This window comes from Phalacrocorax carbo, chromosome 2 (genome assembly GCF_963921805.1).
Source record: "Phalacrocorax carbo chromosome 2, bPhaCar2.1, whole genome shotgun sequence".
Taxonomy (NCBI): domain Eukaryota; kingdom Metazoa; phylum Chordata; class Aves; order Suliformes; family Phalacrocoracidae; genus Phalacrocorax; species Phalacrocorax carbo.
Window position 1 is genome coordinate 42,743,034 of NC_087514.1, and position 25,851 is coordinate 42,768,884.

Sequence of the window (25,851 nt, forward strand, 5' to 3'; positions counted from 1 at the left end):
ATGAGTAAGGCCATTTGTACAAAATAAACATGACCCAAAACTGCATAACAAACTTCAAAATCCTAATTTTACAGAGCACCTGCCAAATGGTTTTCCATGGAACAGCTTTGTGTTTGATTCTTCAGCTGGTATAAATCAGTTTGACACTCCTGAAATATTGGAAACTGCTGATCAGTCTTTTCTATTTCAAACAAAGGCAGTATGAGTAAACCTGAGAACAAAAAGAAAACCCCATACTAACACTATAGATCCTTTGGCATTTACATAGGTGGCAGCTACATCAAAGGCCAGCTCCCATCATAGTGTAGACTTCGTTCCATAATTCTGAGTGTCCCCTTAGTTTCCTCCAGCAGGTGTCTGTGAGCACATTTCCCCCACCTGCTGCTACTAGCTACTAGTTATTTCCCACTTGAATTAACATGACAAAAATGGCTTTGGCCACAGGCACTAACAATAATTCCACAACAGATGACCAAGACTTACAAAACTACAACTACAGTATTTAAAGCTTCTACAGCCCAGATCCTTGAAGCGGTTTAGATACCTGATTGTTGCTTAAATAGTTTATGGGAGCTAGATGTCCAAAGCCATCTGTGGCTCTGCATTCAGTATCTGTATTTCAGTTTTGCACAGTACTACCTGTTGACACAAAGGGGAAAATAAGCGTATGACTTTTCTTTAACTTCAAGTCAATGGGATCTTCTAGGTACTCAGGACTTTTAAAAATTAAGGTGTGTTTAAATATGCACTTAAAAGCCTCATCACATACAATTAGTTGTGATGATTTTTGGCTTGGCCCTTAGAGGATGACGCAGGTGGTCTGAAGTGGCCAAAATCCTGCTGAAGGGTTGACAAACTGCAAGGCGTTCCTTTTGCTTCAGTAAAAAGCAGGGAACCTATTTTCCGCTTCCTGCTGTACAGAATTGGTGGTACCAAATTTTAAAAGGTGGAACATACAGATGCCTGTAGAAGTTCCATGGCATTTTCATCATTCAGTTGTGTTCCCTATCACCTTTCTAGAGAGTTCTTCAAGACGCCACCAGCCACAGGAAAAGTCTTCTACCCTTTCTTTCCCCCCATAGCACCTGCCCACTAGCAGCTGGAGGATATCCGTCGGGCTCCTGGAACACATTACCCTGAGTGGTTTCATCCACAACGACCTCGGGCTGTGCATACAGAGCCTCCTCTGCAGCACAGAGCCACACATGGGATGCAGGCATCAGCAACAGGTTTGCTTCAAGCATACATTTCAGAAAGAACTAAAACGACAGTGCAGTTTCATCCTTAATCTTTCACTTCAACATTTATTCACTTCTTTTCCCTAAAACTTACTTAGCTTTAATCTAGTCGGAGAGGCCCTTGCCAGCCTTCTAACTAAAACAAGCATTGTTGTACTTGATGATGCAAAAGGTTTACCAGTTGTTGTCACCCGTCTTTCACAGTTCACAAAAATTGGTGATTTAATGAGAAATAAAACTCCCAAAGCTCTAGAGTCCTTGTATGTGTCTTGCAGAATGAAGTGTTTTGATCTACTAAACCTTCCATTTATATAAATTTATATAGTAAAAAAAGTACTTGATACAAACATCTAACTGGAATGTATGCATGCAACCCAAAGCAGCAGTGAGGGCAAGCAAAGTGGAGGAGTAAGTCTCTTCCAAGGTTGAACAGGCAGGTGGCAATGCACATGGAAGGGGGACGCGACTTTGATTCTCTGAATAAAATAGGAAAGCTGAATAGTCCTCTTGCCTTCCCTTGTAATTGAAAACCTCTCCAGACACTTTCATGCTTTAATAATTATAATTTAAAAGATGTGAAATTAGAATAAAATCCAATTTCTTCTGTTGTCATGGAATTTCTTAGCTTATGACTTTCAGATGTGCCATCACTTAGGGGCTCTCTAACACTAAAGTGTTCCAACATTCTCAGTAATTAACATTTCATATGAAATCAGCTCAAAATGTGTCACTGAATCAAGCAAGGTTTGCTGAAGTCCACTTTGCTAAATCACAAATCAAAACTAAGGTTGAAGATGGGGTCTACTGGGCTGAGAGATGAAAAAGGATATCTTGGTCTTGGTCCAAGTTTGGAAAGGGTCCCCTAGTTTTTCTCTTACAATACATTCCTAGAACTGTCACTTCACTGGAAGATTATTGAAACAGCTGTGTTGCTTTATATAAATAAAAGCAGAAAGGAGGAAAGCCTGGTGCCTAGAAATAAAATTAATTGCAAGAGTATTCTCAAGGAAGAAATGTCATCCTGAGACCAAAAAACAGATTCTACATTTCCTTTCCCTGGCTTTTATCATTGCCTTGGCATTTTTACATGGTGATCAATATTCCAGAGTATGGACAAATATAGTATCATTGGTCTGAATACAGAGTAAGTATAACAAAAACTGAACACGAGCAATGAAAGGTGGAAGGGTCAGTCCCAGAGACTAATGCCTCTGCCTGAGGAACAAAAGGAAGAAAAAGATTAGTCTAGCTGAGGTTGAGGCAAGGATGAGTTGGGCTTTTTAATAGGAATTAATTAGAGGAAGGAAGAGAAGGGGGAAAAAAGAGGATTTCCTGAATCAAACGGAGTTATCATACAGGAGTAGATCACAAGGGAGAGAGAGAAGCTGATGAATACAATGATTTCTGAATACAAACCGCATGCAGCTGGAGCTTTGCCTGAAAGCCTAAGCTGAAATCTTGGGATAATGAGGAAAGGTCATAGCACCATTCCCACATCGCAGATGAACTTGGCATATTCTGTGAGCTGAAATATGCAGAGCACAACTTTGAACTTCCTGGAGGTTTTTTCTGGTAAATGATTATGCAGTATGATACATAATAAATATAAATAACTACAAAAATATTATTACAATAATTATTTTGTAATTATTTCTAAATAATTATAATAATTTACTTTATAATTTTTATAACCTTATCATAAATACAAGTAATTATAACATCAATGTTGTTAGCTGTTTCAGATAATCTTTCTCAAAATAGAATCTTTATAAGAACAGAAACATGTTCTAATTTAATATACTGAAATAAGCATTATTAAACTGTGTTCAACATAGACTCTAAATGCACCAGCTCATTTTAATTGTGAAGGGAACTTAATAAACAAGAACCGAAGTTTTCAATGTACGGTGTATAAGGGCTTCTCTGATATTAAGGATGGTTTTGGAGGCCTACATATAAGCCAAAATGACACATTCATAGCACAACTCCACAGTTGTTTTATATATCTCAGTGCCACAGGAAGTTTTCTTTACAGCCTTCTCCCTCAAGCACTACAGAGCTTAGCTGGACACACAGAGCAAGATTCCTCCTAATGCCAAAAGGAGCATTCCACAATTTGGAACTCAAAAGGCAAATGAATGGTTAAGTTCCCTGACCCTAGGTTGCTTTCAGACTGAAGGAATTCCTGGCATGGGTTAGCTGGCCCCAAAACCCATCTCATTTACAGTGATGTTCTGGGACAACCCCACAGAGCATACCACGCTTCTGGTCTTTTGAAACACTGAAGTGAAATCTAAAAAGTCACACGGAGAATAGTGAAACCACTTTCCTACCAGAGTCTTGAAACTTTCATGCTTCTCTTCAGTTCCCACCAAGATGGGTGATTCAAGCACCACCAAAGAGATCCCTCTACCTGTATAAGCTTTGCGGTCTGGTCTCTTTCTCCAAGAGCAGCTGCTTTGGCAATGCACAGACTTCATCTCGTCCACCTCCTACCGTCTCTTGTAGAGGTGCGTCAGGGGAGGTTTAGATTGGATATTAGAAAAAATGTCTTCACTGAAGGAGTGGTCAGGCATTGCAACAGGCTGCCCAGAGAGGTGGTGGAGTCACCATCCCTCGAGGTATTTGACACATGTGTAGACATGGCAGTTCACGGCATGGTTTAGGAGACATGGTATTGTTGGGTTGGCGGTTAGACTTGACGATCCTAGAGGTATTTTCCAACCTTAATAATTCTATGATTCTAAGATTCTAATCCCTCTGACAGCTTCCACTCACAGCCTCGGCTGCAATTTCACCACCCACAACACTGAAGTTTGCTTTCTGACACAAACTGTGAAAGACAAATGTATACATCAAACTGGAGAAAGACTGAGACCTCCAGTCCTAACTATGGGGGTTAGGTGGCTATTTTTAGGTTTTCTGCTTTTAATGTTTCAATCATAATCCTTTGCTTCCCACAGTATTAAAAATAGTTACACATATCAACAGGAATGCACTGATTAATACATCATATCTGTATCATTACTGTACATCATCATATCCTGACTAATATTGCAGTTACAGACCACAACTCCACCCACCTGATAAGGGTAGGGAGCTATCATGAACATAGCTGTAAGCAAGGAACAGGGTAGCAAAGATAGCTGTAAATCATTAATCTGAGCATTCAATTACTAATCCCATCAGCCTCATTTAAAGCATTTAAGCTGACAGTTGCGTATCCAATTAACTGTTGCTATAGAAAATGAAAATGCTTAGAGGTATTTGACAGACAAATCTTTACTGGCCCAGCAGGGATTTAGACTGAATTTATTTAATTAGATTTTGACTTTACCTAAATTGAGCATTTACTATAAGCCTTGCTGAAACCATGGAATGAAATCTCTCAAGGTTAAATAGTCATCACAAAAGCACATCGCTCTGCTAAATGATTTGTTAAAAGCACTGCACTGCACTGCTTCCTCAAGGAGAAGGCTGGCATATCCCCTTCTACGCAGATTACAAATGCTAAACCTTTCCATAGCTATCCATGTCTGCAGGTATACAAGGGCATACGTGACCTTTGCCTCTTGCATTTCTGCCATTGTTTTCTTTCTCACCAGTCTTCTCCAGCCCTGCAGTGACTGTTTGCAAAAGATCCTATAAACTCTGTATTTTCCTACTAAATTTAAATGTATGCATCAACCTGCAATCCAAGCCCACAGTGAGATCTGTGTACAGACCTCTGATCAGAGCTCATCTCGATTCCAATCCATATAAAATTACAGGACACTGAGTTATGAAAACTATTCCTATGCTCCTATGAGAATCTGCATCTTAATTCTTAGACAATGCCTCTGGAAAATATTCTAAAACTCTTATTTTGGTAATGCTTTTTCTTTCTCTCATGAGCAGAAGGCAATGGCAGCAGCAGTATAAATAATAGGTGAATTTCTCTCATAAAAGCGGTTGAGGCAGATAAGCCACATAAGCCGTTCTTAGAACATATACACCAGCATTTTTCAATCATGACCTGCAGTATAAATGGGTTTTACAGTGTGACTTTCACATTTCTCTACATTTCCATCTTCATTTCTGCAAATAACTCGCTGACAAGGGTGGGAAATGGGGCTGAAATTTCAACTCCACCACATTTCTCCATCTTAAAAAATATTCCGTAGAAGAATATCTTTTTTATTTTATTTTTTGTTAATACCGCATAGCTGTCAAGCTATGACAGCTAATGACACAGTTAATGAGACAAAGTAATTCTCAGAAAGTGCTTAACTCATTCTTTGCCCATCAGCCAGAAAAAAAGCTGTCAGCTTCCATCTGAACAGAAGCAGTAGAAATTAGTTGAAGAACTGCCATGGGAGCCCATGCATGCTTAAACTCTGCTTACCAAGCTGTGGATCAGTAGACTCGAGATATGGGAGCTGTTTCACTCCCAGGTATCCATCATACTGAGTTTCTCTGTAGTAACTGAGACCAAAATTATTTAAACAGGTTAGATTAAGAGGTTCAGAAGCAATAGCTTCTCCTTCTAAATTGTTCAGTGACCCCTTAGACTCAGGGAGTTTTGCCAGTGCTGCATAAAATGAATCTGTTCACAGCATCATGACCATTCACAACATGTAGCGCCTGCAAATGGCTTTTAAACATACCAACCTTCACTGCCCCAGCACCAATCCTCTGGGCCCTCAGAAAGCCAAAGTCAATGGTGAGGCCTGGCCAAAAAAGATGGCAGCATGCCAACATATCTACTCCTCTACCCTCTTTGTGGAAATGTGAGTACCATCATCATGCAGTTTTCTCAATATCTTAATGAAAAGAGTGATTAAAGCAGTAACTAACCTTAACCTGAAGCAAAATAAATCGGCATAGCAGTCAGTAAAGAGAAATGCTCAGAGGAAATTATTTTTTTAATAATATCCTTCACTGTTGAAGTCACCTCCCCTTCCAGTTCCTGCACAGCTTTGAGATCTTCTGTGTTTCTCTGGCACTGTTCATACTCTCCAGCTGTTCTGATCTCCTGGTTGTACTGCTTCCTGGCATCAGTATTCTCTGTTTGGTGATTTTCAGACTATTTGATTGTTAAAGTTCATTAGATGCATCATGTCATGCCTTAAGAAAGCTCCAACTACTATAAAACAACGGTTTGTCTGCCTAAGTGCCCATTCGTCCATCAGCAGATGCCCTTTGCCTTCTGCCGTGTACTATCTCACTACTCTTTGAGTCCAGAGTCCCTGATCTCTCAATTAAAGTCCTTCCTGAGCAGGAATACCATCTTTCCTTTTCCCTACCCATCACTGCCAGGCTCTATAGTGGCACAGTGACACTAGGTACTGTTCAGTCAGGCTCAGTGAGATCAGAAAACTCAACTCTGTCGTCCTCAGTGCTATTGTCATTAATGTAATAACTCATTTTTTCAGTATACAAAAAGAAAGGCAAATTGATTAAGAGTATGTTCAAGTGCCATTATACCCACATGCAGATAAACAACCAGTCCTAGTGAAATAGCCCAATTGCTTCAAGCTAAGAAGAGTTAAAGGGAGAAAGGAATATATAGTTCCATAGTCATAAATAATTTCAGTCTTTTCAATTAACTGGGGGACAAGGAATACTGTTTGATAGAAAGAACTGGTCAGAAAAGACTTTGTGTGTCTAACTTACAGAAGGCATCATTCTCCTCCCCAGCTCCTCCTCCTGGGGAATATGGACATTTCACCCAGGGAAGCAAAGATGGTTTTCTTTTTGACCTGCCTATATACAAGAGAAAACTTTATCATTATGTCCTCTGTTCATTTGCCTAAATGTGCCTCCAAGATGCCTGGCTTTTTCCTTGTGAAGAGCACAGTCAGCAGTAGCTTTTTTCCAAAGGACACACAAATTCTAGGGGTTCTGCAGCTTAAATCCTTAAGTGTCTTTAGGCAAAATGACACTGGGCTCTGTGCTTTGTGCCCTCTTCCTCAGGAACAGTACCATCAGCTGTGTGTTTTCCTTGGACTGAAGCAGCAGAGAAGCATTGGTGCCCTGGGTGACTTACACCAGCTATGACTGCACTGTCACAAACACCACATCTGGATACTGCCGGATCACAAGGAGCACAAACCTGGTGCTGGCTAGGCGTATACTCCAAGCACCTTCTCGGTCGTGGAGTGGTGTTGCCCTTTGACCAGCATCATGATTACCAATGGACAGCATATTAAGCATCTGCAGGGTTAGATGCAGATGCAGATGAGCAACAGCTTTGAAGATGTCCGTGGCATGCACAGGCCTGCTGAGGTGTCCCTACATAGCTATAGAGGTCTGAGCCGCAACACCTCTGCAGGCTTATTGTAGGATTCAATAGCTGAGGATTTTCTTTACAATATTAAAAGTCTTAAATGCCTATGAGAAATACAAATCCTCCCATAGCTGCAGTTGCCTCTAGTTGTCCTGTCTCCTGGACTGCTACAGCCATCTGATACAGCAATTCATAATTTTCACTTCAACACTTGGACTGGAAATTAAATCAATTTGGCTAACTGTGTGATGAAGTATATTGAATCAATTAGGAGAAACAACATAGGAAAGGACATCCTCTCTTCTCCCTGTTGTTCCTTGGAAATAAAGCAACACATGCTCTGACTCAGGATACAAGTTTTGGGAGCTGGAACTCCTTTTCAACCTCTTCCTTCATATCCCTGATCAACTTCATCTTGAGGTAGAAATGACAGGTTCACTGCAGAGTGTATTCCCTCCTCGGTGTTCTGCTGTAGTCCTGAGGTTTGCCCAAAGCTGTTAGAAACAATATGCACAGATCCAAGGGATACAATAAGTTTGTGCTGAGGATTTAACTTCCTTCTGATGAACTAATAAAACCACTACTTTGATTTTGTTTAGGTTAAGCCTTACCTATCTGGTGAGATTTCAGACTGACACCTTTGACCTCTATGGATCAAAAGAATGTTTTGACACAGATAATTTGAGTTTTCCCTGCCCTTCTGGAAGCTGAAATTATTAAAGAAGGGCAGGAGAGTTAAGGTTGTCGCATATCCTGTGTAATAAGACATTCCCGTATTTCATCTCGTGCCCCATATTGGATTACTCCTAAAAGTCAATAATGTGACTAAATTCAGTATCACAGGCAGACGCTATAAATGTCTTGTCCAGGCCCTTATAAACCTGGACTTTTTTCTTTTAATAATATCGGGTCACTACCATCACTGAATACTAGTGACCTGCAGAGAGCTCCTTTTCCTTGCCAGTCCTTACCGGTGCTGAATATTTCACCTTTTGTAGGCATTAGGCACATCCGGATTATTTTTGTCTCTCCAAATATATGAATACAAATGTTTTTACCACATGACCTGCACAACTGCATTAACTGTTAGCACTGATATGATATCAGACTACTTCTGAATGTCTGAAATAAAATTCTTCTGAAAATTCAGCAGAGATCTAAAGTACTATTAGATGCTGCATAAATTAGTCAGAAAATATTTAAAAACCACTTAATTTGTCTGTATTTATCAAAGCATTTTTTTGGCACATCTCTTTGCAGGATGTGAACGGCTTATATTATGTTTTAAAAAGACAAACACAAGCCATTCAGCTAACCAGTAATATAATTATTTGTTCAGCACTTTATTAAAGCCATCTCATTCTACTAAACCCATTCTTTTCTTTTTGGCAGTAGAGTTTACATACTGGTAATACATGAATGCCTTATTAATATATTGATACAAACTTAATAGCTGTTTATAAAAAGCTCTGGGATGCAAGAATTACTAGCAATTAAAAACTTATATTTAAAGTATATACTGCAGCTCAGAGGTCACAATACATTTTAATATCATTCGCCTCACCACTTCGCAAGTAAGCTTCTTCACATTCTCAGTAACAAGAATATGTTGGTCTATGTGTAACCACTGAAAATATTTGAATGGTCCAGCTGGTTTGAGAACAGGAGGTAATTCTCTAATCTTCACTACCAATCAAGAGGCCAATAAAATGAGTTACACTTGCATTGACTGTTCACGGCCTAAAGCAGTTTTGACAATTAGGTGTAAAACAACAAACATATACTTACTGAAATATTATGTCATCTTTATCACCTTGTCAACTGCAAGTGTGCCAGAGGATTTACACCACGAAAAAATCACAGCCAAGTCTACATGGGTAGATTTTAGCAGGTGTGTTTGAGCAATTCTTATGTAGTCAAAAGAGCGGGATAGTGAATTATTGTGATAGACTTGCTTGATAGGCTTAATTTGATCTGCTTGCTGTAACTTCTCGCAACATGGAGTATATACAAAGTACACAAGAGATGCACAAAAATGCTGGTGGACTGTCAGTTTTAGGTATTCTTAGCTGTGTGGTTATTTCTGTTCTTGTTAGCGGGGTACCTTTAACTTTTAAATTGACCTATTTGTGCATTTGCCCTGTTTCACATATTTAATAGCTTCATTATAATTAAAATTAACGCCAGCCATCTGAAGGTTTGTTACTGGAAGGTCAATAATAAAAACACCTCTCACAGAACTGTGTGCATGGCTTCTCTGGCTGTAGCATTATTTTTTTTTCAGTGTAGTCAAACCTTGTAGACAATTTCATAACTGTGTTTTTACTATCACTTACGAAATGGAGCTTTCAGTACAAGCTGTTCAAAGTTCAATGCAGAGAAAGGTAAGTTTGGGGCTAGTTACTGTGCATACAGCAGCCAGAAGAAAATGTTTCTGTCTGACAACAAAATTCAACATTTAGAAACACTGGGACAAAACTGGGACAAAAAGCCACACACACACATGATTTCCAAATGCTAAACAAGGCTCAACGGGAGCCATCAAATCTAGCTGGTGGTGAGCAGAATGTGACCTATCCTAAATACACTGTGTAGCCCCCAAGTCCTTTGTCACTTACTATGTCTGCTCTCTCTCTAAAGCTAGCAATGAGCTGTAACCCTCCACTACCATACTGAAGCCTCTCATTTAGGTATATAAATTATTAATCATCATTCTCATCTTGGTTATTTATGGAATTATAGCTAGCTGCTCCTTAGGGCAGTTCAGCGTAAGCTGGGAAAATAGCTGTTTACATACTTGCATACCCATGCGCTTTGGAAACAGGCTCCTCCTGTTATCTTACAGATTGGAAGGTTCTGGTGGCAACACCATTCCTTACAAATGTGGTTTACCTTGAAATGTTGTCCTAATAAACAAGCACCTCCTCTGGTTTGTTCCACAACCAGGAAGCCATCGCAGAATCACGCCACCTTCTCCTTCCCATAATCTGCTGCTTTTCATAGGATCATAGAATGGCTTGGGTTGGAAGGGACATTTAGAGATCATCTAGTCCAACCCCCCTGCCAGGGACATCTTTAACTAGACCAGGTTGCTGACAGCACCATCCAACCTGGCCTTGAACGTCTTTAGGGAGATTTTTTTTTTGCCATGTAATTACTGATAACAGTGTAAGACACTTGGACTTACCTTCCCCACCAATTTTCCATAGGTTGGCACCTTGTTTGGAACCATGGTTCATTGAGGCTTTGAGACCTGCCTTCAGCCTCAGTGGGTATATTTCAGCTTCACCTTTTGCTGGGATCTAAACAGAATATGCCAGAGTTAATTGTGCATGGAAGTACATAACTTACATACAATTATTGTTAGCACTGACAGTGGTAGAATTTTCCACCACATTTCGTGGTGTAAATTGCATCGAATTATATGAACTACCATTGTATTTCAGCTGAAATGAAAAATCCCCCATGATTCCTCGTGGACAACAATGTGAATTGTGTTTACGACAAAGATGTGTGGTCCAGAGCGCACCGTGATTTTATTCAAATTCTTTCCTTCTATGACTGGCTGATAAACAAGACAAGACCTTTGGTATTGCTTATTTAAAATGCAAAGTGCAGGAAATAAGTAGTGCTCTCTTCATCTGCCTTTTTACGTAAACAGTGTGTGGAAGATGTCACGGTGGTCGAGGCAAGCTGAGAACATAACATGCAAAGCAGAGTCTTAGGAGCCTAAGTGGGAAAACAGGTTTCTGTTGAGTCTCGGAAAAAAAGTACTGACACTACGGTGGTGCGGGGCTGCAGTTTTAAGACTGGGTAATGTATGTATGGAAAACTGAGGAACCACAAGTGTCATTTTAAAGATGTGAAACGATGATAATAAGGCGATTTCCATGTTGCACAGGGAGACATTTATGATCGGCATCTCCCTTTTTATTCGCATTCCAGCAAGCAGGCAAGCTGGAGAACAGTAACTTATGATACCAAGCGGGTAGCGTTTAACTTCCTAACTCCAGTAAGGCAGCAGCAGAGGGAGGAAAGGGCGCTTGCTTTCCGAGCGCTGGGCCAGGCCGTCCCTCAGGTCCCACGCGAGGTGCCAGCCCGGGGCGGCTGCCTCGGGCGGGTCGGGCGCGGGAGGGACGGGCGAAGCTCGGTTTCACGACGCGGGAGCAGAGGCTGCCGCCCAGCAGAGGGACGGCTTCGGGAAGCCGCCCGGGACCGACACCCGGTCCCCACAGCCGGGCGGCCTCCCCGACCCCCTCACGCACAGGCCCGCCAACTCCGGCTCCGCGGCTCCCCGGGCCGCCGCGGCCACCGCCGCGGCCACCTCCCCTGCCGCCTCCCCTGCCCCCGCCCCCGCCCCCGCCCGGAGCCAACCCCCGGGGGCCGGGCTAGGCCAGGCCGGGCCGGGCGGCCGGCCGTGCCGCGGCGGGCAGGCGGCTGAGGGGCAGCCGGCACCGGCGGTGAGGGCGGGAGCTCCGGCCGGGCCGGGCCGGGCCGGCCGGCGGAGGGAAGGCGAGCGGGAGGGAGGGCTGAGGCCGGCTGGGAGCCGGGCCGGCGGCGGGTGCCGAGGGGCGCACGGCCGCGGGGAGGCGGGAGTCCCTGGCCGGGGAGCGCAGCCCGGCTGCCGGGCGGCGGGAGGGCGGGAGGCAGCGGGCTGGGCCCGGCGGGGTGGTGGTGGTTGGCGCACCTCCGCCTTGTCGTTCCCCTCCGAAACACGGCAAAAGAAGAGGTGTGGGCTACGTGCAGGGTGAAATCGCAGGGTTCGTAAGGCGCAGGGCCACGCTTGTGAGCGGGGTTGGTAATTTCCTTGCAAGTGAGAACACGCTCTGTGGCTTCGGGCCCCCGGCACGGGGAGGTTTGGGCGGCGTGGATGCGTTCCTGCTGCCTGCTCTCCGGCACAGCAGGTACATCTTCTGCTGAGGCGGATGCCTCCCTTCCTGAGGCTGGCACCACGCCAGGGTTTTCGGTGCTTTTTTTTTTTTGTTCAGCTAATGTCACCTTCCTAATGAAAACTAAGTACTGTATAGCTACTGCCACATAAAATATATGTTACTAAACCTCTATAAAAACCCACGTGGTAGCTGAGCGCTCTGGGACAAAACAGCAGGCGTGTAGGATCTAACAGAAGATACTTGCTTTAATCTTACCATTAAGAAGCTGGCAGCTTTCACAAAACAAGTCTTTAGTTACATTTTGTAGCTGCACGAAAGAACAATGTGAACGAAATAGCTGTTTGAAAGTTGGTCTCTTTTTTTAGTCAATGTCTCAGTATTCTAACATGTTGTATTTCTGGGTTTGTGTAACAGAGGAGCAGTGTTTGTGCCTGAAAAGATCATGTTCAACTTCAGAAGCATCCTGAAGATACTACAGTTCCTGAAATTATTAATTTTTTTATTTTTTGAGAATTTAATCTTACTCGTATTTCCTCCACGCAAAAAAACTTTTGCTGGGGAAATAGTGCTTATTACTGGCTCCGCAAATGGGATTGGAAGGCAGATTGCCTTAAACTTTGCTCCTTTGGGAGCAACCTTGGTTCTTTGGGACATTGATGATGAAGGTAACAAAGAAACAAGCAGATTAGCCCAAAAAAATGGAGCTAAAATAGTGTTTGTCTACCACTGTGACTGCAGCAATAGGGAGGAGGTCTATGAACAGGCAGACAAGGTAAGGTACAGCTTCTGGCTTCTGATTTGGTTTCTTGCTTCTGATTTTTTTGCTTCTTTTTAATAGTATATGCTGATTAATTTTGGGGTTTTTTTTAGAAACTACTATTCACTAAAGGGAAATAATCATGTAGAGCAGTGATTTTCTCTTTTTGACAAGTAGCTTCTAGATGGAACTGAAACGATGTTCACAATGAAGTAACTGGGTTTAATCTGTTCTGTCAAGATTTCTAGTCTACACTATTTCTAGTCTTCATTATGAGATGGTAACTTCTTTTAGATTAAGGGTAAAACATACAGCAGATGTTAGCTCCATGTATTAGCTTGTTTAAGCTTTAAAACTTCTTTAAGGTGTCAAGAAATAAAAAAAATTTTAAAAACCTAGTGGAAGTTATAAGGGAAGGGTCTTTTTCTTTGACCCTTTGTTTATAAAACTGTAGTTCTGTAAGGCTGATGCGGGGTGTAATGGTTTCAGAAATACCATCAGGACATGGCTGGTCTTCAGTCAAATTGATGATTCAGCTTCAGTTTATTTTTTGGTCAAGCCAGTTGGAAAGTAAGGAAGAGAAGGACTCCATTTTAAATGAGACTCTTTAGCTGTGCTGACCTACGTTTTATAAACTACTTTTTTTTTTCTATTATCGGAGTCCATAAATTGGACATGAACATTATTAATTTTTACTTGTCCTTTAACTACATCCTGCCTGAAACTATTTCCCAGTATAACTTCACTTATAATCCAGTTAGCCATTCTGCCGTTACGTCCAAGGACAAATTCTTCTTTTGTTAAATTCTCAGTGTATGTACATATATACATGACTCTCAAGTCACAGCTTTGACATTCTGTGTCTGAAGGCATACATCAGAGAAATTAGCTAAAATATTTCTTTACACGTGAATGTTGATAGATTGGTTTGGAAAAGCCTTGAAGTGTAACATTCACTTTCTGTGAGTTGTTGAGGGGGGTGGGGGGCTCTTTGTTTTGTGCTGTTGCTTTTAATTTTAACCAAAACAGTTAAATTTTTTCTGAACATGGCTATGAAAGTTTGAAGTAAGTATTTTTTCCTCAAGAAATGTTCCCAAGGGAAAACACTTGTAAAGGTTAAGTTGGATTCAGTATCTGTAAGTATCTGGAACTGCAATTCTCATGCTTGCAGTCAATAAGCTATTATTTTTCCCGTACTTGTTAGCAGCATTTGGGGCACAGCCAACTAACAGTGCACAGAAAAAATTCCATTGCTTGGACAGTGCAGGCAAGGATATATCATATTATAATAGTATGTCTGCAGAGATGAGCAAGTTGTTGAATGTTCTGTGCTGACCCAACATGCAGTGTTCAAGGAGGACGATCTTTGCCAGTTACTTGGGCGGTACAGGTGATGTGATCCTCACTGTCTTAAGACATTGATTACCACTCCTGCAATTTTGGAGTAAGAATCCCAGTAATTTCAACAATCTTAATATCTGTTCTCACTTCCCAGCAAGATGAAAAATCATTCTGAGCAACTTGTGTTCAGTACTTCATATGCAACACTTGATCTTTATTTGCAGTGATACTATAAATCAAATGGCAGTTCTTCTAGAATCTTCTTTTTGCAAGAAAAAAACTCACTTTAGAATTTACCAAGATCAAATGTCTTTAAAAAATAACATTTTAAATTGTCATTAAATCCCTATTCCCACGAATGCTATCTGCTTCTTGCAAAGACATGCACCAAAATGATTAGGTTAAGCTTTTGTAAGTAATTTCTGTTAGACCTTCCTATTGATGCTGAACGTTTTGAAATTATTTGTTTGATCTTAGTTTAGCAGAGTCTCAAAATGTTTGTTTTGTGCACTCAAGTAATTCTCAATCTCCAAACCCATTAACCGAATCAGCCACAGGGCTCCAGCCTGCTGTGCCCGTATCAGCAGAGAGTATTCTGAAGTGCACAGACTGACCTACAAGCAGAAACTCAAAGAGCTGTTTCAAATTCAGGAATTGGTGTTAAGGCGTTAAATTATTGTTAGCTCTACCAACATTTTTGTAGGTATCTGCATTAATTGAACAATCATGTAGGAGCCTGAAGTTCTTCTAGAGCAAGAGTTCCTCAGCCAGGGGCTTCGTCTACTCTTAGAAATCCCTGCAACTTTTTAATTTGTAATATGAAAAGTCTTGAGCTTGGACACAGTAGATAAAGCACTAGCAGAAAAGTTAAATTAGTTGCTTTGATGTGGGATATTCATGGCAGAAAAAGCTAGGTTTTTTCCCATAGTGGAAGCTTTCTTTCTAGGAAGCAAATCAGGTCATCAAAGTCGATGAAGAAGAGGTTTTAGAATAAACTGGTGAAGTGGCACTGATCAGGCAGTGTCCACCTGGGAATTCTGGAGGAAATCAGAGATGGATCTGATGAGCTAGAAATGTGGGAGGGGGTGTTTTGCTGTAACAGGTGTCCAAGGAACAAAGAGTAGCAAATATGCCCGTTTTAAAGAGCACCTGAGAGGACACAGTGAAACTACAAACCTGTCCTATAGAAAATTAGTAGAAACGATAATAAGGAGAAGAATTAATAGGCACCTAGAGAAATACATAATGAAGTCATGTGGACTGCCACAGTAGTTGGAAGGTACAAGTGGGGAGACAGCACAGATATATCCTGCAAAGGAAGAGCTGGGTAACCCTGCCGTACTCAGCAGTGTCTAGATTTGCATTCATTTGTGCAGAGGGAAAGGAGATGGTATGTGAGCCCTGCTTGTCTATGACAAGGAGAAAGCCTGACATAGCTGGAGGAGTATCAACTGAGTCTTCACTGAACACTGAAGTTCCATGAAAAAGCCAAAGCAAGGTCAAATGTTGGAGCATCAGATCCAAGAACCTATCTCCAAATTGCCAGACAGCAGCGTATCTGGGATTTTTATGGTTTTGCAATCATGCTGTCATTTTTGAGACACCAAATAACTGTTTGCCTCTAGCACAGAAATCTCTGCAGTGAGCCTGATTCTTAATACTATAAGTAAATCTTGGCAATCTGCTTTGATATAAATCCAAATAATGGAATAAAATCTTTTTATAAAATCCCAAATGAAGTTAATGGTAATTTTGGCCTTCTCTCCAAGTGATGTTATCTATCAGTTTCATGGTACATGCTCCTGTACTCAGAGGATTGCTATCCCCCAGGGATCTGCAGTGAATTCTTTTCTGTTCAGTAGAAATTAGCTGAAGAGGGGGATGAACAGGCTTGGCTGAGGAATACTCACAATACCAGAAATAGGGGACAAGAAATGTTCAGGCTGCAATGAAAGCATGCTCACAGCGCACACTAAAGCTTTGTGACTGATTACCTTAGGCTCCAGTGGAAACCAAAAGTATTCTGGAGTTCAGGGAGCAATTAGACAAATTCTTGGGGGAAAAAAATCATTGGGATATATTAACTATGAAGATATAGATACCTTATCTGTCTCAGGAAGATCCTAAGCTGCAGAGTGTAAAAAGTTGAGGAGTACACTGGAGGAGACCTTAGAGTCCTAGTCCTTTTTTCACTGCTTTCCCCTATGAGACAAGGGGCTATGGCGCTAGACGGGCCTTTGATCTGGTGCAGTACAACAGTTCATACGTACTTATGTTTCCAGTAGAAATATAAATAATTGCAAATGTCACCACCCATTTTCATAAATAAAGCACAAGAGGCAAGCATACCTTCTAAAGCTTTCTGTTTATTCTTTTTTTTTTTTATTCAGGTTAGAAAAGAAGTTGGGGACGTTACTATTCTAATCAATAATGCTGGCATGCTGCTTGGGGAAAAGTTTTGTGACCTTTCAGATGCAGATTTTGAAAAGATGTTAAGACTCAACTTCTTCTCTCAAGTCTGGGTAATGTATTTTATTTTTTTTCTCTCCTGGGTGACCGAAAGGTACAGGCAAGTATTTTAGTGTGAGAATCACCGTGGTGGCACCTGCCTAGGGAACCCAGTTTGGAATAAGGATGGGAAGAGCCTTGAATGAGGGAAGATACTGTTGGCTTTTTTTTTTAATCATCCTGTAACTGGAGAGGCACCAAATCGACAGTCTCCCCGCTGTGTCTCAGTAACGTTAACAGAAACCTGCCTGGGCTCTCTGGTAAATCAAACATTTGTGCCATTCTGTCATGAAACATGCTCTATTTGTGAAACAGCTGTGGCTGAAGGTAGTGCTGGCATGATGGCATGTGACTTTCCTGCTCCTGATGTTTGCTGGCATCAGAAGACTTTGTCTAATAGACTTGTAGCATTCAGGGAGGCACAACGAGGGTTTAGTGGTAGACTCGGCAGTGTTAGGTTTACGGTTGGACTCAATGATCTTAAAGGTCTTTTCCAACCTAAATGATTCTGTGATTCTATGCTGCACGTGTTGGTGTCAGTCCTCATGTTATGCTTTCCATTCCTAGTCACCATGCGCTTAATATACATAGAAAACTAATCTGGATAGTTTGTATTATCTTTGCTGTGTTTTCATACCTCTGAAAGTGTTTGCTGTTATTTGGGCTCTCAGTTGACCTTTAGGAGGTTTTGTTGCAAGGGAGCATTAGTCTTGCCCCTTCTTGCATTTGTTGTTATATGCCTGAATGAGCTTCCTGCAATCATGGGAAAATGTAGCATTGCAACTCCCTTGCTAAACAGCATTTCCCAAAGGAAAATCACTGCAGATAGAAGTTCTCTAAGCATTTCCCAGCCCACAGTGCATCATTCTTCCAAATACTTGGGGCAAAGAGACAGGGAGAGATGTTCCTCCTGACAGGTCTGAAGAGACAGGGCAGGAGGACAGGGACCGTTGGCCCTCTGTCAAAAAAACATGTACTAGGCACACACATCTGGAGTCAAATAGACATTGCAGCACTTCTCAGCTATTGAAAACATTTTGTTACTGCTCTTGTCTTCCCCCTCGTAAAACACTAACTTCCTTCTTATATAGTTGGTATCACCCATAGTGATGGTTTGGGGTGCCGAAGTTGTCGGGCAGTTCAGTTTGTAACAAATAGGGCCCATCAACAGCTGAGCTCCCCTTCATGTGTTGGCTTCTAGCTCCCTCTTGTGTACCAAACCTTTGGTAATAGAAGATTCAAACCGCGAGGAACCAGGAGGCAGAGAAAATACAAACTTTGCTGCTTTTAATAACACAATTTTAATGCTGACAGGTCTTCAAAGAGAGGGCAGTCATTCAAGGAAACACTGTCTCTCGTTTATACATTCTTACAGAGATAGGTCACTTGGGCTTCTTGTATAATGAAGGCCCAGAAAGCAAATCGGGTTGTAAGGCTTAATTAGGAATGCAATATTTTTGGCATGTCTAGTTGTAAAGTGTTTTTTTTAATATGTCTCAGACTTGCAAGGCCTTTCTTCCAGCCATGATGACCTGTAACCGTGGACACCTGGTTAGCATAGCCAGTGCAGCAGGATTGTTGGGAGCCTACAGAATGTCAGGTTAGTATCATCAAGTGCCATTACAAATTAGATCTACATGCTAATAACTTTTCTTGGAGATCTCATAAATGCTTGGCTTAAGCAGTTTATACTGACATATTGAACGCTCAGGAAGAGCCTGCAGGTACGGAAGGAGGTGGTAGTGTATTGAAGAGGATGATGGCGGCACGTTGCCTGCATGGCACAGGGAGCTAGCTCACTGCAGATTTTACTCTGTCACTGCAGCCTGTCTTATCTGCACAGGAGGAGGACAGTACACTCATACATGTGCAGTGAGTGGGAGGGAGCCCTGCATACAGGTTGTCTAACACTTTCTTATGCCAGGTTTTCTGTAGATGAATGTTCAGAGTCCTGAGACATCTGAGAGTTATACCGAGAACTATATATTTAGTTGGAAAATGCTTTTCAGGTCCAGAAGGTATTTGGGCAAAATTGTCATTAAAAATTCAAATTAACTGTGTCAGCTCCATATTCTCAGCTGTTTCCCTCAGGAGAGCTGTCTGCTAGAGTCCTGACTATTTCATCAGCCTGGATCTGCTGCCTAGTCTCTCCTCAAGCCTCTCTGACATCCTGACTGTATATCTTAGGTTGCCCTATGAGAATGTGAACTTCAGTGTAATAAGTATCTCTTGTTTCTTCTGCTGATTGACAGTGTTACCATAGTGTTTATTTGCCACCCGTTATTGTTGGGTCAGATTCAGTATTGATAATAGGTCACAACCAACTTTCATCATTTAACTGTAAGGCTTATGAGAGTGGACCTGCCCATCCATGTACTATAACTTTTTACACCTTTGCTTTTACCCCTACACTTTTAGGTTGTGTGGTTCCATCATCCATTATGGGTGAATCCCTGAAGAATAACAGACTGTCTCTGTTGCCAGTTTTGAAGTTACTCTTTTAGCAAAACCGGATTTTGTTGTATCTATTTTCACACACATTTGAAAAAGCCTTAGGAAACCACATGTACATTCTTATATTAAAATAAGGTCCTTACAGTTGCAAAATTGTAGAATAATTTAGGTAGGAAGGAATCTGTGGGCATCATTTGGTCCATACCCCCAAATAAAAGCAGGCCCAACTTAGATCAGGTTGCACAGGCCCTTGTGAGGGTAAATTTTTATTACCAATTAGAGAGTTCCATACATTCATCAAGCAATAAAAATCAGACAAGATTCAGTCTTCCTGGGCAAACAAAATAGTATTGTAGTTGCAGGGTAAATCAGAAGTAGTAATAGGTTGAAGCAGCATTTATAAGTAGGGTATTTAGATTTTACCACTGGGAATAGTTCTTACTGAAATGTAAGCTGTGATATTAAAGGGTGAAGACATTCTGAATTGAAAGAATGCCTGGCTTGTATCTGGGTATCTGGAAATGTACATAAAATGTTGAATAAGCTCATCTTCCTATATCTCTCTATAGTAAAAAAAAAAAAAGTCCTCTGGAAAGGATTAATCTTATCCTTAGACAACTGTGCATCAATCATGGGAAAAGCCAGTAACCTTCAGAGTTAGCATCACCAACGTGCACAGCATCCTTAAGATACTAATTACAAGACTGCTAATTATATAACTCGGTAATATCAGGGCTTACATAGTTTTACAAAGCATTAAATTCTCTATATAACACTGTGGTGCTTTTGACATATTTTGGATATTTCTTTTCTTCACTTTTCAGGTTATGCTGGAAGTAAGTATGCCGTCATTGGAATGATGGAAGCCTTAGATTCGGAACTGTATCATGCAGGAAAACAAGGCATTAAAACCACCATAATTTGCCCCTATTTTATTAATACTAAATTATCTAAAGGTTTTCAAACCCAGTAAGTAAAACTTAGATTGTGTACTGTTTCATTTGTAAAAAAATAATCACTACTCGCTAGACATACCATATTCAGCCTTTAGCTATTATAAGGTTGATTTGCTGCTCAATTCAGTATTTTGGCTCTGTTGGCGCAAACGGCTATGTCTCCTGACATAAATCCAAGCTTTGCATACAATTAATAACTGACATGCAACAGGGACTGCATAATAACCTCGCAGTTAAGGAATGGTTAGGGATGCACAGCAATATTTAATACAACCTTATCTGTCAGTAGAATGGGCACTGTTGAGTTTCTTGCCCCCAGTACCTTTGGCACAGTGATTACAGTTATGGCTGTCAGGATACCCATGACCTATCATTATTAACTGTATTAGCAGGTACTATATTTATCTGAGTGACAGTAGCTGTGGTGGTAGTATCTAGTGGGTTGCTGTGTTGTTGCAGTGATGGTAGAGGCTGCAGGCACCGAATTAGCCATTGCAGAAAAGCAATACCCCGGTGGTCTTGGATTTTCAGTGCACGGTTCCTGCTTCCACCATCCATCGTCCATATGTAGTACCATATATTATGCAGAGCACAGCCTTTCTCCTGGCTGGAAACAGGCCTGGACCTGGTCTATTTAGCTGTCACCTCAACATCTACAGTAGAAAAGGAGGAGCTGTGTGGAGGGCAGAACTATTATGTGTAGAACAGCATACAGTATGGCTTAGCTTGGCAGTTTTCAATGCCACAACCACTGTGAGCATTAACTTCATTAGGGTCAGAGCAGGGCTTGCACAAAAGTCATTAAAATTCACAACATCACCAAAGTGTTTTTGGTTTATTTTGATGATAGCAGAAACAAAGAGGACTGGAGACTCCCTTTTGAAACTACTTGAGAGGAAGGGGGAAAATTCTTAAATTATTTAATTAAATTATTTCTGTGTTAGAATACATCTCAAAAGTAAAGTTTTATAATTTCTCATCTCAAAATTAAACTTTTAATGCTTTGTTTCTTGTTTCACCAGAAACCACCTCCTTCTTCCTGTTTATGATGCAGAGTATGTAGCCAACAAGATCATGGATGCAATTCAAAAGGAAAAGTTTTATCTAATCATGCCTCTGTCTATACGCTTTTTTCCTTTCAAAATGTAAGAATGTGACTCACCTAGCACTGCCGTCTTTCTTTTGCCATATGCCTGCAAAATCAGCAGGCAAGTTTAGTAAAAACAGTCCTTTAGTTAGTATTCCCACAGTCAATCCAGTTATATGGACCAAGTTATGAAGTGGTTTTAATTTTTAATAATCTAGGTGAATAGCATTTCTCTGGCCACTTCTGCCTCCAATATACATCTTAAACTATAGCTGGGTATAGAAATTTCAAAAATTTTCCTGGGGTGGTACACAGAGAGGAAAGCCTGGACTAGAACTGTCTGTTTCCAGTAACTGCCTCCACCGCTGGCTGGGCTTTCACAAAATGGCTTGGTCTGTCATTCATTTCCTCCGTTTATAACATGGGAGCGCCAAGTGTGTTATTGCCAGATGTTAGACGTATTGAGCACACATAATATATTTATCATTTATTTATCGAGTACATTTTTGTAAAAAAATGTAAGGCTAACTCGGTGTTTGTCTCGTCAGTTTCCTTCCTAGAAAGATGGTACTGCTCTTTGAATCTTACGTTAACATCACCAACAGCATGGATAAAGCCTTCGGTCGGAAGAAAAAGGATTGAAACCAAACTATTCTGAAGACCTCGAGTGCCATCTCTTTGAAAATTTTCAGTAAAAAATAATTTTTAATCACGTTTATTCTTTGACAGAAAATTTGCTTCTTGTATGATATTTGACATTGGTCAGCATGCAATTTAATCTTTCGTAACTGTCTTTTAATTGCTGATTTTTAGTCACAGCCCTCTCATTTCATAATGGCACGCTGCTTTTATCTAAGCTCTCAATAAACATCAGTAACACCAGGCAGGGATGTCTGACTTCATTTCATGCTCTGAATTCTTCAATTTCTGAGCAAAATCTCAAAGCATGAGAAAAGCACGCTACTGTTCATGCAGAAAGAAAAAAAACCACAAAGCATTTAATGTATTTCCCTTTCAGGGCCAAAGCAGCACTGCAGTTCGCACAAAGCAGACATGAAGAAGGGCGCTGTGGGATGATGTGCTCTGGCTGGTGAGCTGCGTGGGGAGCCTGTGTCCTGAAGAGCAGTGTACTGCAACAAGCACTGATAAAGCACATGCAGTGCTGTGCCGCTTACCGTGCTCCTCATTAGTCACCACACACTTTTCCAGATACAGTTCCACAGGAAATGTGTGCCTTCGTTTTAATCTGTGGCTAGAGGCTGATACAGGATCATTTATCAAAGGCTGTGGCTTAGAAAGAGCATTTGTAAAACTGAAGTGGTGGCAAAAAAATCATGTGCCTACTCAGAAATGAAAGATGATGAAGCCCAACATCAGACGAAGCAGACAGAAAAAAAATCCTTTATAGAAATTACTTATATGGTCATTAATTGCTTTTATAAATTTTGTAGACTGTTCCTACAACAGAAGAGTCAGAGTTTATAGACATGGGCTCTGCGGTGAGCATCTGCTGTAGGCAGCCGCATGGTGAACACTGGGGAAGTCCATAGGTATCTGACTCTCTTCTCTGACCCTGTGGGCACCGATGTGGCTTTGAAGCACCCTGCTGAGCCCAGATAATTAGGTTAAGGTGTTAAGGAATTAAAGACAACCTTGAACAGTCATCTATTGCCCACATTTGTCACCATATTTCTATTGTACTTAACTAACCCCATACTTACAAGCTCCCTTCCAGCTACAAATGCCTGTAAGAGTGCACACTTCAATTAAAAACCTGTTTTTTTAAATCCCAGTGTTTTCAAAGTGCACATACAGTCAGTAAAGTCTTTAATGTAGATATTACTATCTACTATACTATAGATATTACTGGGAAAATTTTAGCCAAGAAGGCAAAAGCTATCTAAAGTTTGGCTCTATGGAAAGCAAGGTTAATTGCTTTCTATTTTGAAAAACTCTCTAGGTGGTCAGTAATTAAAATATGCTTTTCTTCCTACTTACTGAGCCAGGAATGAAGTCTAAATTGCTCCCTGCAAATAACAATCCTTTTCTCAACTGTAAACAAGTATGTTAAATATTGGGATTCCCTTATTCCACATGAATATTGCGATTTGGCTCCAGGTTAACAATTGTTTTTAAGTATGGTTACAGGAGACCATACAAACTGGCATGACGTTATATTTGTGAATGTATTGTGGGCCTGAATATGCTTAAGACATAATTTCATTGCTTGTGCTATAGAGCTTATGAACAGAGCTCACGAGGCCAAAAGACATACATTTCAACATGCTTTGTAAAATGAGGCTCCCATTTGAAGTAGTTACCTGTTAGTGACGTTAAGATTTGGTGGACTCGGCATCCTTAAAAATCGGGTATGTCGGGATGAAATATTTGCAGCCAAAGAGCACATTCTAGGGGCTCTGACTTTGGCACCCTGGGTATTTTTAGTTTCTTTCACTAAAATATGCCAACCTTATTGCCAGCATTTGCAGTTGTAAGTTTACAATCTATATACACAGGACTTGAGAAGATTAAGAATAATATAAAGGAAACAATGTTTTATTTTCTAAGCCATGTTTCACATAGTCTGCGTAGCCACCCTGCAGAGCCTTGTTGCATATTGCTGCAGGCTCAGCCAAGGGCACTCTCTGACTCCGTTCTTCTGGCTAATCTACTTGTCTCAGGAAGGAATTTGTAAAGCTTATACTTTCTAAGCCTCACAGTGATCTGTTAGATCTTCTTATCAGCCCTAGAAATCAGGAACTCGTTCTTTTCTTTGAAAATACCAGGAAAATATTTTTTATTTTTACAGAAAAGCGTGATGGATCCTGTAACGGAATTCTAAAACTGTAAGCCGAGACCTTCCTATTTAAGTGCAGAAGCAGCGATTGGATGCTGTTTCTGTTTTTAATATGAAATTATCTTTTGTGTTTTGAAACAGTGTGCCACTTAAGAAGCACCTCAGAGTTACTGACAACTAACTCCTGAGAAATATGTGCTTTCCTTCTCTGAGGCTTTCATCTTACTCATAATTCCTCCACACAAAAATGATGTTGCAGGGCAAATTCTGTTACTTCTGAAGCTGCAAATGGGACTGGAAGGCAGTTTGTCTTCATTTTTTTCTCCACTGGGAGCAATCCTGGTTCTCTGTAAAACCACTGAAGAAGAGACAAGCAGTTTAGCAGGATTAGCCACGGGCTGAATCTACCTGTGTTGCTGCATCAATAGAGAGATAATCCGTGGTGTCAGATAAAACATGGGTTCTTGCTCTTTTTTATATGCATTAGTACAACATACCCTTTCAGACCATATTTTGCTTATAGACGAAGTTGTAGAATCAGGTATCTTATAAAGACCATTAATCATACTTGACTGTAAGCATTCTGAGGAAAGAAACATATGCATGATGCTGGGTCACCTTGTAATCTAACGGACATCTTTAAATAAATCTTAGTGGCAACCACATGCAACTTTAATTTCTCAGCAATCTCTGTAACCTCTTGGACACTTCAGTGCCACTCTGTGACACTCCCTGAGCACCTAAGCGAGGGCTCAGGTGGTTTTCGTGGTACACGGCACCCTGTGACTCGTTAACTGCCAGACCAAGAAGAAGAGAGAGGCTCACTGTGGGGAAGATTCTCATTAATTTCACTTAGTGTTGAAACACATACTACAGGCATCTTGCTTACTAGATACTAGGAGTTCCTAGTGTCACCTTATTCTCCTGCTTTACCAAGCAGTAATTCTGAAAATGGGGAATCTATTACAAGACAGGTTAGAGTGGGAGAAGGAAAGGAAATTATTTTAGTAGGACGGCTTTTAGAAAAAGGCACACCAAGATACTCAAAGCCAATTTGAAGCTAGTTTTATGTACTAGCTCATAATGAAAAGTATATTTTTAAATTCTGTAGTGTTTGAAGGAAGTCTTACTCATGTCTAGCGTGTATCTTCTTAGCCTCCGCGTGGAATGATGTTAGTTCACAGTTTGCACAAGCAATGGGACAACTGTGGAGGAATAGACTTGGAGCTGGAAGTCAGGAAATTCCCTGTTCCTCTGTCACTACCTTTGCCTTTGACCAAAAGGCTGAATCCCGCCGTTCCAATAGCCTCATTTGTACCCTGGGAGGCACAAAGAATAGTGAAAATGGCATAAAGTATGTATAAATGTACTGTCCCTGTTTTTCACTGTTACAAGGCGTGGACAAGGTGGCTTCATGTCTGTACAATTTTCAGGCTAACTAGAAACAGAGTCTTAATCTCTTTACTTTTATACCTAGAAAAACATCATTACTTTATATATTAGCTTATGATTTTCAATACCTCATGAGGTAGAAAGGCCTAAATCATCCCAAA

At 40.9% G+C, this 25,851-nt stretch overlaps 1 protein-coding gene across 2 annotated transcripts; it reads left to right on the forward strand.

The window, feature by feature from the left end:
• Window positions 1–11,879: 11,879 nt before the first annotated feature.
• On the forward strand, window positions 11,880–24,959 carry LOC104048640 (epidermal retinol dehydrogenase 2). 2 transcript variants are annotated; one of them, XM_064442681.1, is made up of 8 exons: window positions 11,880–11,966; window positions 12,813–13,170; window positions 16,887–17,018; window positions 18,505–18,604; window positions 20,283–20,427; window positions 21,437–21,559; window positions 22,050–22,192; window positions 22,520–24,959. In XM_064442681.1, exons 2-7 carry the CDS (start codon window positions 12,841–12,843, stop codon window positions 22,141–22,143), a joined length of 924 nt encoding a protein of 307 aa, XP_064298751.1. In that variant the 5' UTR covers window positions 11,880–11,966; window positions 12,813–12,840; the 3' UTR covers window positions 22,144–22,192; window positions 22,520–24,959. The 2 variants fall into 2 exon arrangements, with proteins under 2 accessions (XP_064298751.1, XP_064298750.1); XM_064442680.1 differs by lacking the exon at window positions 22,520–24,959 and having other exon boundaries at window positions 22,050–22,385.
• The last annotated feature ends 892 nt before the right edge of the window (window positions 24,960–25,851 follow it).